This window comes from Piliocolobus tephrosceles, chromosome 6 (genome assembly GCF_002776525.5).
Source record: "Piliocolobus tephrosceles isolate RC106 chromosome 6, ASM277652v3, whole genome shotgun sequence".
Lineage (NCBI taxonomy): Eukaryota > Metazoa > Chordata > Mammalia > Primates > Cercopithecidae > Piliocolobus > Piliocolobus tephrosceles.
This window is the reverse complement of record NC_045439.1, coordinates 32,676,535-32,690,915: the sequence shown is the minus strand read 5'-3', so window position 1 is coordinate 32,690,915 and position 14,381 is coordinate 32,676,535. Positions and strand designations below refer to the sequence as shown.

General features: G+C 43.4%; 1 protein-coding gene across 8 annotated transcripts in view; it reads left to right on the top strand.

The window, feature by feature from the left end:
- Window positions 1–14,381, top strand: part of PTGR2 (prostaglandin reductase 2) — a 31,324-nt gene that overhangs the window by 8,451 nt on the left and 8,492 nt on the right. For 7 of the 8 annotated variants that reach the window (XM_023183528.2, XM_023183536.2, XM_023183546.3 and 4 more), the window contains 2 exons: window positions 10,509–10,700; window positions 13,497–13,667. In XM_023183528.2, the coding sequence (XP_023039296.1) occupies window positions 10,509–10,700; window positions 13,497–13,667 (363 nt within the window). Of the gene's footprint in view, window positions 1–10,508; window positions 10,716–13,496; window positions 13,668–14,381 lie in introns of those variants that run through there. The other variant, XM_031935752.1, reaches the window with a different exon arrangement.

Below are 14,381 nucleotides of genomic sequence, written 5' to 3'. Positions count from 1 at the left end.
CCTCTCAAAGTGCTAGGATTACAAGTGTGAGCCGTCACACCTGGCAGACTCATATCTAAGAAGGCTTTTCCTCACCCAAGGTCACCTCTTGCTATGAGACAGCCCAGGCTGGTCTTGAATTCCAGGGATCCTCCTGCCTCAGCCTCCTGAGTAGCTGGGATTATAGGTGGGAGCTACTGTGCCTGGCATAATATGTGACCTTTTGTGTCGGGCTTCTTTCATTTAGTATATGTTTACAAGGCTCATCATGTTATAGTTTGTACTTCTTTTTATTGCTGAATAATGTTACATTGTATGGATACAGTATCTTATCTGTTCATCAGATGATGGACATGTGGGTTGTTTACACAATTTGGCTATTAGCAATACTTCTGCTATGAGCATTTGTGTATATGTTTTTGTGTGAACTGTGTTTTTGTTTCTCTTGGGTATGTATGTAAGAGTAAAATTACTAGGTCTGTATGACCTAGTACATATACTTACTGTATGTAAGTATATGTTTAACCTTTTGAGGAACTACCAAACTGTTTTCCAAAGGGGCTTTACCGTTTTCCAATCCCACCATCAGTGTATGAAGATTCCAGTTTTCCATATCCTCACTAACACTTGTTATTATCTGTCTTTTTGGTTACAGCCATTCTAGTTGGTGTAAAGTGATAACTCATTGTGGTTTTCTTTTGTATTTCCTTGATGGCTAATAATGTTTAGCATGTTTTTATGTGCTTATTGGTCATTGCATGTCTTTTTTGGAGACATGTCTATTCAGATCTCTTGTGCATTTTAAAAGTTGGATTATCTGTGTTTTTTGTTACTGAGTTGTAAGAGTTGTTTATATATTCTCGATATAAGCTCCTTGCTGGATATATGATTTGTAAATATTTTCTTCTATGTTGTAGGTTGTCTATTCTCTTGATGGTATCCATTGAAGCACAAAAGTTTTTAATTTTGATAAAGTCCAATTGATCTCTTTTTTTGTTTGTCACTTATACTTTCAATACTTTCAGACTCGTATCTAAGAAGGCTTTGCCTCACTTAAGGTCATGAAGATCTAGTCCTATATTTTCTGCTAAGAGTTTTATAGTTTTGCTCTAACATTTAAGTCAATAACACATTTTGGGTTAAACTTTGTGTATGAGTATGAGGAAGGGGTCTATATTAATCAAGATTCTTTAGAGAGACAAACACAAACACACACATAGGCATGCACCCACAGACATGCACACACATGTATATGAGAGGGGACTTGTAAGAGGAATTGGCTCATGAGATTATGGAAGCTGAGCGTTCCCATGGTAGGCTGTCTGCAAACTGGAGAATCAGAGAAGCTGGTAGCATGGCTCAGTCCAAGTTGGAAGGCCCAACAACCAAGGAAGCTATTGGTATACTTGTCAGTCCCAAGGCCTGAGAGCCCAGGAAGCCATGGGTGCAGTCTCAGAGTCTAAAGGCTGAAGAACCTGGAGTTCTCATGTCAGAGGGCAGGAGCAGAAGGGTGTGCTGCTTTGCAGGAGAGAGAGAGAATTTGTCCTTCACCTGCCTTTTTGTTCCATCTGGGCTCCTGTTGAATGGATGGTGCCCACCCACATTGAGGGCAGATCTTCGCCACATAGTCCACAGACTCACATGCTAGTTACCTCTGAAAACACCCTCAAGGACATACCCAGAAACAATGCTTCACAAGCCATCTAGGCATCCCTTTATCCTGTCAAGTTGACATCTAAAATTATCCATCACAGGGCCCAACCCATTCTTGTTTGCAATCTTAAACTCCCTGGGCTCAAGTGATTCTCCTGTCTCAGACTCTCAAGTAACTGGGACGATAGGTGCAAGCCCACCACACCTGACCTAACTTCATTTTTTTGCAAGTGAATATACAGTCATGTCAGCACTTTTTTTTCTTTTTTGAGAGACCAGAAATATATGACCACAAAGTGACATGAACCAGCACTGTTTGTTGAAAAGATAATTCTTTCCTCATTGGTTTGTCTTAGTACACTTGCTGAAAACCAATTGACCATAAATGTGAGGGTTTATTTCTGGACTTTCAACTCTATTCTATCAATCTGTGTATCTGTCATGCTGGTACCTCGCTCTCTTAATTACTGTAGCTTTGTAATAAGTTTGAAATGAGCAACTGTGAGTCTTCCAATTTGATTTTCTTTTTTTTTTGAGACGGAGTCTTGCTCTGTCGCCCAGGCTGGAGTGCAGTGGCCGGATCTCAGCTCACTGCAAGCTCTGCCTCCCGGGTTCACGCCATTCTCCTGCCTCAGCCTCCCGAGTAGCTGGGACTACAGGCACCCGCCACCTCACCCGGCTAGTTTTTTTGTATTTTTTAGTAGAGACGGGGTTTCACTGTTTTAGCCAGGATGGTCTTGATCTCCTGACTTCGTGATCCGCCCGTCTTGGCCTCCCAAAGTGCTGGGATTACAGGCTTGAGCCACCGCGCCCGGCCGATTTTCTTTTTTTTTTTTGAGATTGCATCTTGCTCTGTCGCCAGGCTGGAGTGCAGTGGCGCTCTCTTGGCTCACTGCAACCTCTGCTTCCCAGGTTCAAGTGATTCCCCTGCCTCAGCCTCCTGAGTAGCTGGGACTACAGGCGCGTGCCACCACACCTGGCAAATTTTTTTTTTTTTGAGAAAATGTTTCACTCTTGTTGCCAGGCTGGAGTGCAGTGGTGCAATCCTGGCTCACTACAACCTCTGCCTCCCAGGTTCAAGCGATTCTCCTGCCTCAGCCTCCCAAATAGCTGGGATTACAGGCACCTACCACCACACCTGGCTAATTTTTTGTATTTTTAGCAGAGATGGGGTTTTAGCATGTTGGCCAGGCGGGTCTTGAACTCCTGACCTTCAGGTGATCCACCCACCTTGGCCTCCGAAAGTGCTGGGATTACAGGCGTGAGCCACTATGCCTGAACAATTTTTTTGTATTTTAGTAAAGACAGGGTTTAACTGTGTTGTCCAGGATGGCCTTGATCTCCTGACCTCGTCATCCGCCTGCCTCAGCCTCCCAAAGTGCTGGGATTACAGGTGTGAGCCACCCCACCTGGCCTGTTTTTCTTTTTTAAGATTGTTTTGGCTCTTCTGGGTCCCATGAATTTTCATATGAACCTTAGAACCATCTTGTCAATTTCTGCACAGAAGATTTTGATAGGGATTGCTTTGAGTCTGTAGATCAATTTGGGGAGTATTGTCTTCTGTGATGGTTCATTTTATGTGTCCACTTAACTAGGCCATGGGATGTCTAAATAGCTGGTTAAACGTTATTTCTGGGTGTGTCTGCAAAGGTGTTTCTAGAAGAGATTAGCTTTTGAATTGGTGGACTGAATAAAGCAGATGTCCTTCTCTAATGTGGGTGGGCATCATCCAGTCCATTGAGAGCCTAAGGAGAACAAAATGTAGAAGAAGGTTGCTGGGCATGGTGGCTCACACCTGTAATCCCAGCACTTTGGGAGGCTGAGGTGGGCAGATCACCTGAGGTCAGAAGTTCAGGACCAGCCTGGCCAACGTGGTGAAACCCCATCTCTACTAAGAATACAAAAATTAGCTGGGTATGGTAGCAGGCACCTGTAATCCCAGCTACTCAGGAGGCTGAGGCAAGAGAATTGCTTGAACCCGGAAGGCGGAGATTGCAGTAAGCTGAGATCGTGCCACTGCACTCCAGCCCGGGCAACAGAGCGAGACTCCATCTCAAAAAAATATAAATAAATAAAAGAAAGAAGAAAAGAAAGAGTGCAAGCAAGAGCATGGGGAAAGAGCCAAACTCATTCTTTTATCTGGAACCCACTGCTGCCATAATGGCATTAGTCCATTCATGAAGGCAGAGCCCTCATGACCAAATCACATTTTTTTTTTTTTTTTTTTTTTTTTTTGAGACAGGATCTCACTATGTCTCTTTAGCTGGAATATGGTAGTGTGATCACGGCTCATTGCCCCACCTCGAACTCCTGGAATCAAGTGATCCTCCCACTTAAGCCTCTGGAGTAACTGGGACTATAGGCATGTGCTACCATGCCTGGCTAATTTTTGTATTTTTTGTAGAGACAGCGTTTTGCCATGTTGCCCAGAACTCCTGAGCTCAAGCCATCTGCCTGCCCCAGCTTTCTAAAGTGTTAAGATCACAGGTGTGAGCCACTGCACCTGGCCGAGACCCTTCTCTTAAAAAAAAAAAAAAAAAAAAAAGATTTTAGGGGAGGAAAAATGATGGAACAATAGGATTATAATATGAATTGAATTAATGATCTTCACTTAGAACACTCCCAACTTCAAAGCAAAAACAAAAACCAAAAAAAGTCTTTTTCCTCCAGGGAAGTAAATATTTTGTCTACTTACTCATTTCAGTCTTGAGAATTTTGCCTCTGCGAAGTCCTGTGGATCCCACCTCCTAAATACCTCTCAATTCAGTCAATGTCTTAGTAGTTCCAGAGAGGTCTACCTAGTCTGAATTACCATTGTTTCTTTCCTAATAGGGTAGGTGCCCTTGCATACACACGTTGCCCCTTTAAGCCATTTTTCACACTGCAGCCAGAGTGCCAGAGTGATTTCTTTTTATAACATTAACTAATTGTGTCACCTTGCTTACAGTGGTTTAATGGCTTCCCATTAGTTTTGGAATTGAGACCAATCAGCCTTGACATGGTCTAAGAAGCTACATAACCTAGGCTAGGTGCAGTGGCTCATGCTTATAATCCCAGCACTTTGGGATACTGAGTTGGGCGGATAACCTGAGGTCGGGAGTTTGAGACCAGCCTGGCCAACATGGTGAAACCCCATCTCTACTAAAAATACAAAAAATATTAGCCAGGCATGGTGGCACATGCCTGTAGTCCCAGCTACTTGGGAGGCTGAGTCAGGAGAATCGCTTGAGCCCGGGAGGCGGAGGTTGCAGTGAGCCGAGATCATGCCACTGCACTCCAGCCTAGGCAACAGAGCAAGACTCTGTCTCAAACAAAAAAACAAACAAAAAAAAAGAAGCTACATAACCTGACTCCTTTACCTGTCCAGGCTCAGAGAAACCTGCCAATTACCATCGCACTGTTGCCTCAGGGGATGTCTTTCTTTTCTAACACATCAGTGCCCCCTTCTGCTTAATCTTTGTATTAATCATGTTTTTAATTTAGTGTATTGTAGGATGTTTTGACATCTTAGGGGGCTTGTGAATCCTAGAGTAACTGTCCCTGGCAGGATTTGCTTATTTTTAGAGATAACAACTTGCTTTTGAGTCTTGCCATTCATAAACAAACCAACCAATCCAAAGCCCATATCCCTAAACTCCTCCTGTATCTAACTCACACTCCCCTGCCTTAAATCACCCCAGGGCCAGATGCTGCACAATTTAAGAACCACCCCTGGGCCGGGCGAGGTGGCTCAAGCCTGTAATCCCAGCACTTTGAGAGGCAGAGACGGGTGGATCACGACGTCAGGAGATCGAGACCATCCTGGCTAACACGGTGAAACCCCGTCTCTACTAAAAAATACAAAAAACTAGCCGGGCGAGGTGGCGGGCGCCTGTAGTCCCAGCTACTCGAGAGGCTGAGGCAGGAGAATGGCGTAAACCCGGGAGGCGGAGCTTGCAGTGAGCTGAGATCCGGCCACTGCACTCCAGCCGGGGCAATAGAGCGAGACTCCGTCTCAAAAAAAAAAAAAGAACCACCCCTGTATATCAGAGCCCTCTGACGTTATTAAAGCTGTCATGTAATATACTCGAGGTTACTTACCCTGCCTTGCCCCTTCTTCCCTGTGGAAACCAAAGATACTTCCTCCTAAAAAAAAAAAAAAAAAAAGACTCTGGGCCATGCTCTTCCTCGCTCCTTTGCCCTCGTGACCAACTCTCGTGCTTCCTCATACGACCCTTCTTGGCATATTGTGCCCCCTCCCTCCTTGGCAACTGTAAGAAATTCTTCTTTCAAGGCAGTTGTCTTCGTATCTATCACTTTACCATACCTGGTTAAAACAGAGTCCCAGATCCATATTAAAGCAAGCCTTCATACATGTTGGCCCTCTATCTAAAAGCCTCCTCCCACTCCTTTCCCTTTACCTGGTAATCCCTGTTATTCCCTAGATGCCTGCTTTAAAGAGATTTCCTTTGGTAAATCACCCTGAACCCTCAGACTAGTCTAGACCTCTCTTTTATATTTCCCTCTTGACATTCAGCATTTATGCCAATTGAAAGTAATAATTACATGTGTGTAATTGTTAGATTATCTGTCTTCCCTAATAAAAAGTCAGTTTATGGTCTGGGTGCCATGGTTCATGCTTATAATCCTAGCACATTGGGAGGCTGAGGCAGGAGGATCACTTGACCCCAGAGTTTGAAACCATCCTGAGCAACATAGAAAGATGCCATCAATACCCAAAAAAGGAAATTAGGTGAGTGTTAAGGTGCACCAGCCACTCTGGAGGCTGAGGTGGGAGGATTACTTAGCCCAGGAGGTCGAAGCTGTGGTGAACCGTGATCGTGCCACTGCACTCCAGCCTGGGCAACAGAGTGAGACCCTGCCTCAAAAAAAACAAAACAAAAAAACAAAAAAGTTTATGAAAACAAAGTTTTCTATTTATCACTGTATCTCCAGTGACTAGCATAATGTTTATTAAATGTTAATTGCATAAAGGAAGAAAAATCACTTTGGGATACTTCCACTAGACATTCTCTATGCATCATTCCTTTAAAAAAAAAAATCAGGCTGGGCAAGGTGGCTCATTCTGGTAGTCCCAGCATTTTGGGAGGCCGAGGCAGGTGGATCACTTGAAGTCAGGAGTTTGAGACCAGCCTGGCCAACATGGTGAAACACCGTCTCTACTAAAAATATAAAAATTAGCCGGGCATGGCATGCGCCTGTTAGCTACTTGGGAGGCTGAGACAGGAGAATCGCTTGAGCCGGGGAGGTGGAGGTTGCAGTGAGCTGAGATTGTGCCACTCCGTTACACTCCAGCCTGGGCAACAGAGAGAGACTTTGTCTCAGAAAAAAAAAAAAAAAAAAAAAGAATTAGCTAGATGTGGTGCCTTGGGCCTATACTTCCAGCTACTTGGGAGACTGAGACGGGAGGATGGCTTGAAGCCAGGAGTTCAAATCCAGCTTGGGCAGAAAGCAAGACCCTAACTCTAAAAAATAGAAAAACCCTAAGCACCTTTTTTTTTTTTTTTTTTTTTTGAGATAGAGTCTTGCTCTGTGCAGTGTCACAATCTTGGCTCACTGCCACCTCTGCCTCCCGGGTTCAAGTGATTCTCCTGCCTCAGCCTCCTGAGTAGTTGGGATTACAGGCGTGCGCCACCATGCCCAGCTAATTTTTGTATTTTTAGTAGAGACAGGCTTTTGCCACATTGACCAGGCTGGTCTCAAACTCCCCACCTCAGGTGATCTGCCCGCCTTGGCCTCTCAGAGTGCTGGGATTACAGACATGAGCCACCACACCAGGCTTTTTAAGCAGCTTTAAAAGGGAAAAGGGAGTCTAACAAACGTTAAATAATTGAGATTTTATATCATTCCAATTCACAACTAAAATTAATCATTATGTGTACACAGTATTTTACATGATTATCCTTAATGTGCATATACAACTTGACTTTCATATTCTTTCTAATTTTTTATTTTCATTTGATAGAGAAGAGGGTCTTACTATGTTGGCCAGGCTGGTCTCAAAGTCCTGGCCCCAAGCAATCCTCCTGCCTCGGCCTCCCAAAGTGGTGGGTTTATAGGTGTGCTTTCATATTCTTTAAGTGACTCTAATGGGAAAACTAGTTCAAATATTATTATTTTGGTGGTTAATAACATTCTGTTCTGTTGACATCATTTGTTTAGCTCTAGGGAATTATTTGTGTGATATTGTGATTTATAATAGGAAATATTTGGTCTTCTTGCTCTTTGCTGGCACACAATTCCTAAAGCCTTTGGAATCTCCAAGGTGTCTTTTTGTATTCTAATGAGATGACAAGTGGTTGGGGGGCTCCTGGATAGCCTCAGGATGGGGGCTGGTTACCAAGGCAACCAACCATATATGCTCAGAGAGTTGGAACTTTTATTCCTGCCACCTCACCTCCAGCTAGGGGACAGCAGGTGAAGGTTGAGTTTATCACCAGTGGCCAGTGGTTTAATCAATCATGTCTATATAATGACGCCTTCATCAAAACCCAGAAGGACCTGGTTGAGGAGTTTCCAAATAGCTGAACACATGATGATTCCTGTAGGGTGGTGCACCTGGAGAGGGTGTGGAAACTCCGCACCTTTTCCCATATACCTTACCCCATGCATCTCTTGTATTTGGCTGTTCATCTTTTTTTTTTTTTAATTAATTTTTGTTCTTTGTCTTTTTTTTAATTTTTATTTTTATTTGACTATTCATCTACATCCTTTGTAATATCCTTTATAATAAACAGTAAATGTAAGTAAAGTATTTCTCTGACTTCTGTGAGGTGCTCTAGCAAATTAAACCAAAGGAGGGAGTAGAGTGGGGACCCTGATTTGTAGCCAGTTTGTCAGAAGCACAGACCATAACCTAGGGCTTGAGATTGGCATCTGAAGTAGGTGCAGTCTTGTGGGACTGAGCCTTTAATCTGTGGGACCTGACACGATATCCAGGTAGACAGTGTCACAGTTGAACTGAATGGAATTAGGGGACACCCAGTTGATGCCCTCTGCAGAATTGCTTGGTTGGTGTATGGGGAAATACCCCACCACATTTGTTTTTAAAAGTGTTGAGTGGTGAATGAAAGGAGGAAACAGTAGATTTTTTTCCTATATCTCAGAGAACTTATTTCCATTTTTCCTACTAGCTGTGTTTAGTGTCAGGCCTTTGGTCTGGCCAGTGTCTGTGGCTGCACTTGCTTTTAAGGAATACGTGGGAGGTGGCAGACAAACAGAAACAAATGTATTCTTACAGAAGCTTCTGCATCAGTTCTCTGTTTCGTCTTTTACCTGGTTTTACCGGGTACACAACCACATGGGATCAGGCGTCCTTCCATGTTTTCCACTTCCTGGTCCATGCTGTGGTCCTCTACATTTTGGATTTCAGGATAGAGGCAAGAGTGAGCCACAGAGGAAGAGAGCCTTGACTACTACCCAGAGAAGTTGTTAGCCCTCCTCTTGAGACAGGGTGTGGTCCCACTGTGACACTCTTGTCTTTGAGGGGTGAAGACAGCACTCATCTGAGGTTAGGGGGCATGAAATAGGGAGAGTGCTTGGTCTGAAGTTGGGATGAGCAACTGTATAAAAATTACTTCACTTCTTCTTGGCTTATTTCCACTGGGGAGACAGAATTCCTAGCCCAAAAGAAATCAAGTTTTATGGTGTATATGTTGCTAGTTTGTTTTCCATAAAAAATAGTTTTATAGTATCAGCAACATGTGAATGTACCTAATTGGCCACAATCCTTTGAAACCATCAAAACACTATTTTGTATTACTTTTTGCTAGTATAATGTGTATAGTATTACTTTAATTTCCTTAAGTAATTCTTTAAAATTTTTAGCTTTATTTACTAGCATACGTTTCATGCATTTAAATGTACAATTCAGTGACTTTTAGAATACTCACAGAGCTTTCTTTGCAACTGTCACCTCAATTTTTTAATTTTTTATTTAAAAACAAATTTATTGACAAATAAAAATTGTTGCCACCCAACACTTTGGGAGGCCAGGGCCAGCAGATTACAAGGTCAGGAGTTCGAGACCAGCCTGGCCAATATGGTGAAGCTCTATCTCTACTAAAAATACAAAAATTAGCCAGGCGTGGTGTCGCATGCCTGTAGTCCCAGCTACACAGGAGGTTGAGGCAGAAGAATCGCTTAAACCCAGGAGGCGGAGGTTGCAGTGAGCCCAGATCGCACCATTGTACTCCAGCCTGGCCAACAAGAGCGAAACTCCACATCAAAAAAAAGAAAAAGAAAAAGAAAAAAAAGAAATATGTTTACATTGTACAGTGGTTATGTCATGCTAACATGCTAATTAACATGGATTACATCACATACTTATTGTTTGTGGTGAGAACACTTAGAATCTACCCTTGCGGCAAGTTTCTTTTCTTTTTTGAGACGGAGTTTCACTCTCATTGCCCAGGCTGGATGGAGTACAGTGGTGCGATCTCAGCTCACTGCAACCTCCGCCTCTCGGTTCAAGTGATTCTCCTGCCTCAGCCTCCTGAATAGCTGTACAGGCAACCGCCATCATGCCTGGCTAATTTTTGTATTTTTGTAGAGATGGGGTTTCACTATGTTGGCCAGGCTGGTCTTGAACTCCTGACCTCAGGTGATCTGCCCTCCTCAGCCTCCCAAAGTGCTGGGATTACAGGCATGAGCCACCGTTCCCAGCCAGTGGCAATTTTGAAGTATACAATACATTGTTATTAACTATAGTCACCATATTGTTTCAGGTCTTATGTTTAAGTCTTGAATGTATTTTGAGTTGATTTTTGTGTATTGTATGCGATACATGACTCATTACATACTTTTAGTCATTGGGTAAATTAGTAGAGTGGTTTGACATTATTGGATAAAATTATCTTAATGTTTTCTTTTTTCAGCGTTGTAGAATGAATGAAGACACTGGCACTGATTATATAACACCTTGGCAGCTATCTCAAGTCGTTGATGGTGGAGGTATTGGAATTATCGAAGAAAGCAAACACACAAATTTGACTAAAGGCGATTTTGTGACTTCTTTCTATTGGCCCTGGCAAACCAAAGTTATTCTGGATGGAAATAACCTTGAAAAGGTGATATATATATGAACGTATCTGATTTTTTTTTCCCTGTGTAACTCTTAATTTGTGCATTTGATATTCAGTTGTGTTTGTAATCAGGGAAAAATAAAAGCATATATTTTCTTTTAGCTAGCTGCCAAAATGCGGAAAGTCTTTGTTCCTTTTCCACTGTTAGCTGTATAGGGAAGTTTAAATTTTCCTTCTGAAGGTTTGATAATTGAGCCTGCTAAAATAAACTGACAGTAAACAGATTAACAGGAGAAAAACCATTTTAATTCATGTATGTGCACTGGAGCCTCACAGAAGAATAGGAGACTCAAAGGAGGGACCAGATGGTTGAAGGTTTTTTTTTTTTGTTTGTTTCTTTGCTTGTTTGTTTGTTTTAGAGATGGGGTATCACTGTGTTGCCCCATCTGGTCTCAAACTCCTAGGCTCAAGCAGTCCTCCCATCTCAGCCTCCCAAAGTGCTGAGATTACAGGTGTGAGCTTGAAGTTCTTATAGCTTAAAGGAATGGGACTTGAGGCTTTTGGGGGAAATGGCAACAAAAAGGGAAGGGGGAGGAATTGCGTGGTAAACAAAGGTTATCTTATTGTAAATAAAGTCTCTCAGGTAATAAAAGTTGTTTCAGAGCAGCTACCAAAAGAATAGGCAATAGCCTGACTGGGTCTTTTATTTATTTATTTAGAGACAGCATCTCACTCTGTCACCCAGGCTGGAGTGATCTTGGCTCACTGCAACCTCTGCCTCCTGGGTTCAAGTGATCTTCCCACTTCAGTCTCCTGAGTAGCTGGGATTATAGGTGTGCACCACTACGCCCAGCTAATTTTTTGTATTTTTAGTAGAGACAGGGTTTTGCCATGTTAGCCAGGCTGGTCTCAAGCTCCTGACCTCAAGTGATCTGTCTGCCTCGGTCTCCCAAAGTGCTGGGATTACAAGTGTGAGTCACCATGCCCAGTCATTTTTATTAAACTTTTTGTAGAAACAAGAGTCTAACCATATTGCCCAGGCTAGTCTTGAACTCCTGGCCTCAACCGATCCTCCCGCCTCAGCCCCAGAAAGTGCTGGGATTACAGTTGTGAACCACTGTGCCCAGCCTTAATGGTACATTTTAAACATCAGTAATGAGAACTGTTGGAATTTGAGTTGATTTTTTTTTTTTAAGACCGTCTTGCTCTGTTGCCCAGGCTGGAGTGCAGTGGCGTAATCTCGGCTCACTGCAACCTCTGCCACCCGGGTTCAAGTGATTCTTCTGCCTCAGCCACCCGGGTAGCTGGGATTACAGGTGCCCACCACCACGCCCAGCTAATTTTTGTATTTTTAGTAGAGACGAGATTTCAGCATCTTGGCCAGGGTGGTGGTGAACTCCTGACCTCGTGATCCGCCCGTCTTGGCCTCCCAGAGTACTGGGATTACTGGCATGAGCCACCATACCCAGCCAGAGTTGATTTTTATAGGTACATGTTCATGTTGGAATTGCTCAGAGACTTAAAAATCTTCCAGTGTCACCAAGTATTTTTCTGTTAAGCATTTCCTTTTTTTTTTTTTCATACTTGGGGCATTAACAGAAAGAATATTTTGTCTCTTACGTGAGAATCGGTTTTAAAAGTTTCTTTTTTTTTTTTTTGAGACAGAGTCTTGCTTTGTCGTCCAGGCTGGAGTGCAGTGGCATGATCTCGGCTCACTGCAACCTCCACCTCCCAGGTTCAAGCAATTCTCTGCCTCAGCCTCCCGAGTAGCTGGGATTTGGGCACCCGCCACCACGCCCGGCTAATTTTTTGTAATTTTAGTAGAGATGGGGTTTCACCATTTTGGCCAGGCTGGTCTTGAACTCCTGACCTTGTGATCCATCCACCTCAGCCTCCCTAAGTGCTGGGATTACAGGCGTTAGCCACCGCACCCGGCCTTAAAGTTTCTTTTTAATATAAAGAGAAGTAATATTGCTTTTTTACTCTTTACAAATAAAGTATAGAATTTTAGCAAGATTGATGAATGGTTTACTCTTCTATGAACCATATCGGGTTGTTTATTATACTGATGGACTGCCATAACAAAATACTACAGGCTGGGTGGTTTAAACAACAGAGATTTATTTTCTCACAGTTCTGGAAGCTAGAAGTTCAAGATCAGAGTTCAATTTGGTTTCTGGGGAGGCCCCTCTTCCTGGATTCAGATGGCCGCCTTCTTGCTGTGTCCTCAGGCAGTCTTTCCTCTGTGGGTGTGCAGAGAGATAGATCTTGTTTTGTTTCTTCTTCTTATAAGGACACAAGTCCGTTTTGTTTTTGTTTTTGTTTTTTTCCTTTGAGATGGAGCCTCACTCTGTCGCCCAGGCTGGAGTGCAGTGGCATGATCTCAGCTGACTGCAACCATCGCCTTCTGGGTTCAAGTGATTCTCCTGCCTCAGCCTCCCAAGTAGCTAGGATTACAGGCACATACCACCACGCCTTGCTAATTTTTTGTATTGTTAGTAGAGACGGGGTTTCGCCATATTGGCTAGGCTGGTCTTGAACTCCTGGCCTCAGGTGATCCGCCTGCCTCAGTCTCCCAAATTGCTGAGATTACAGATGTGAGCCACCGTGCCCGGCCATGACACAAGTCTTATTGGACTAGGACCCCACCCTTATGTCCTTATTCAATCCTAAATATCTCCTTTAAGTCCCTGTCTCCAAATAAAGTCACACTGGGGCTTAGGGCTTTACTATATAAATGTTATGGGGACACAATTCAGTCCATAACATATTGTCTCTACTTTGTTGTCTCAAAACAGGAATTCCTAGTATTATTTTTAAAGAGTATATATTTTATTTTAGGTAGACCCACAACTTGTGAATGGACACCTTTCATATTTTCTTGGAGCTATAGGTATGCCTGGTTTGACTTCCTTGATTGGGATACAGGAAAAAGGTCATATAACTGCTGGATCTAATAAGACAATGGTTGTCAGTGGGGCTGCAGGTGCCTGTGGATCCGTGGCTGGGCAGGTAAACTTTCTGAGAATTATATGATTTTCTGATTATTTGAGGATTGTTATAATTCATAATTGAAATTCCGGATATATGTATACCATTAAAAATGTAAAATTGCTGGCCGGGCGCGGTGGCTCAAGCCTGTAATCCCAGCACTTTGGGAGGCCGAGACGGGCGGATCACGAGGTCAGGAGATCGAGACCATCCTGGCTAACACGGTGAAACCCCGTCTCTACTAAAAAATACAAAAAACTAGCCGGGCGAGGTGGCGGGCGCCTGTAGTCCCAGCTACTCGGGAGGCTGAGGCAGGAGAATGGCGTAAACCCGGGAGGTGGAGCTTGCAGTGAGCCGAGATCCAGCCAGTGCACTCCAGCCTGGGCGACAGAGCGAGACTCCATCTCAAAAAAAAAAAAGTAAAATTGGATAATTTTTTTTTCTTTTTTGAGACAGAGTCTCCAGGCTGGAGTGCAGTGGCACAATCTTGGCTCACTGCAACCTCTGCCTCCTGGGTTCAAGAGATTCTCATGCCTCAGCCTCGAGAGTAGCTGGGACTACAGGTGTGTGCCACCACACCTGGCTAATTTTTGTATTTTTAGTAGAGATGGGATTTTGCCATGTTGGCCAGGCTGGTCTTGAACTCCTGGCCTCAAGAGATCCACCTGCTTTGGCTTCCAAAGTTCTGGGATTATAGGTGTGAGCTACCATGCCCAGCCAAAATTGAATAAATTT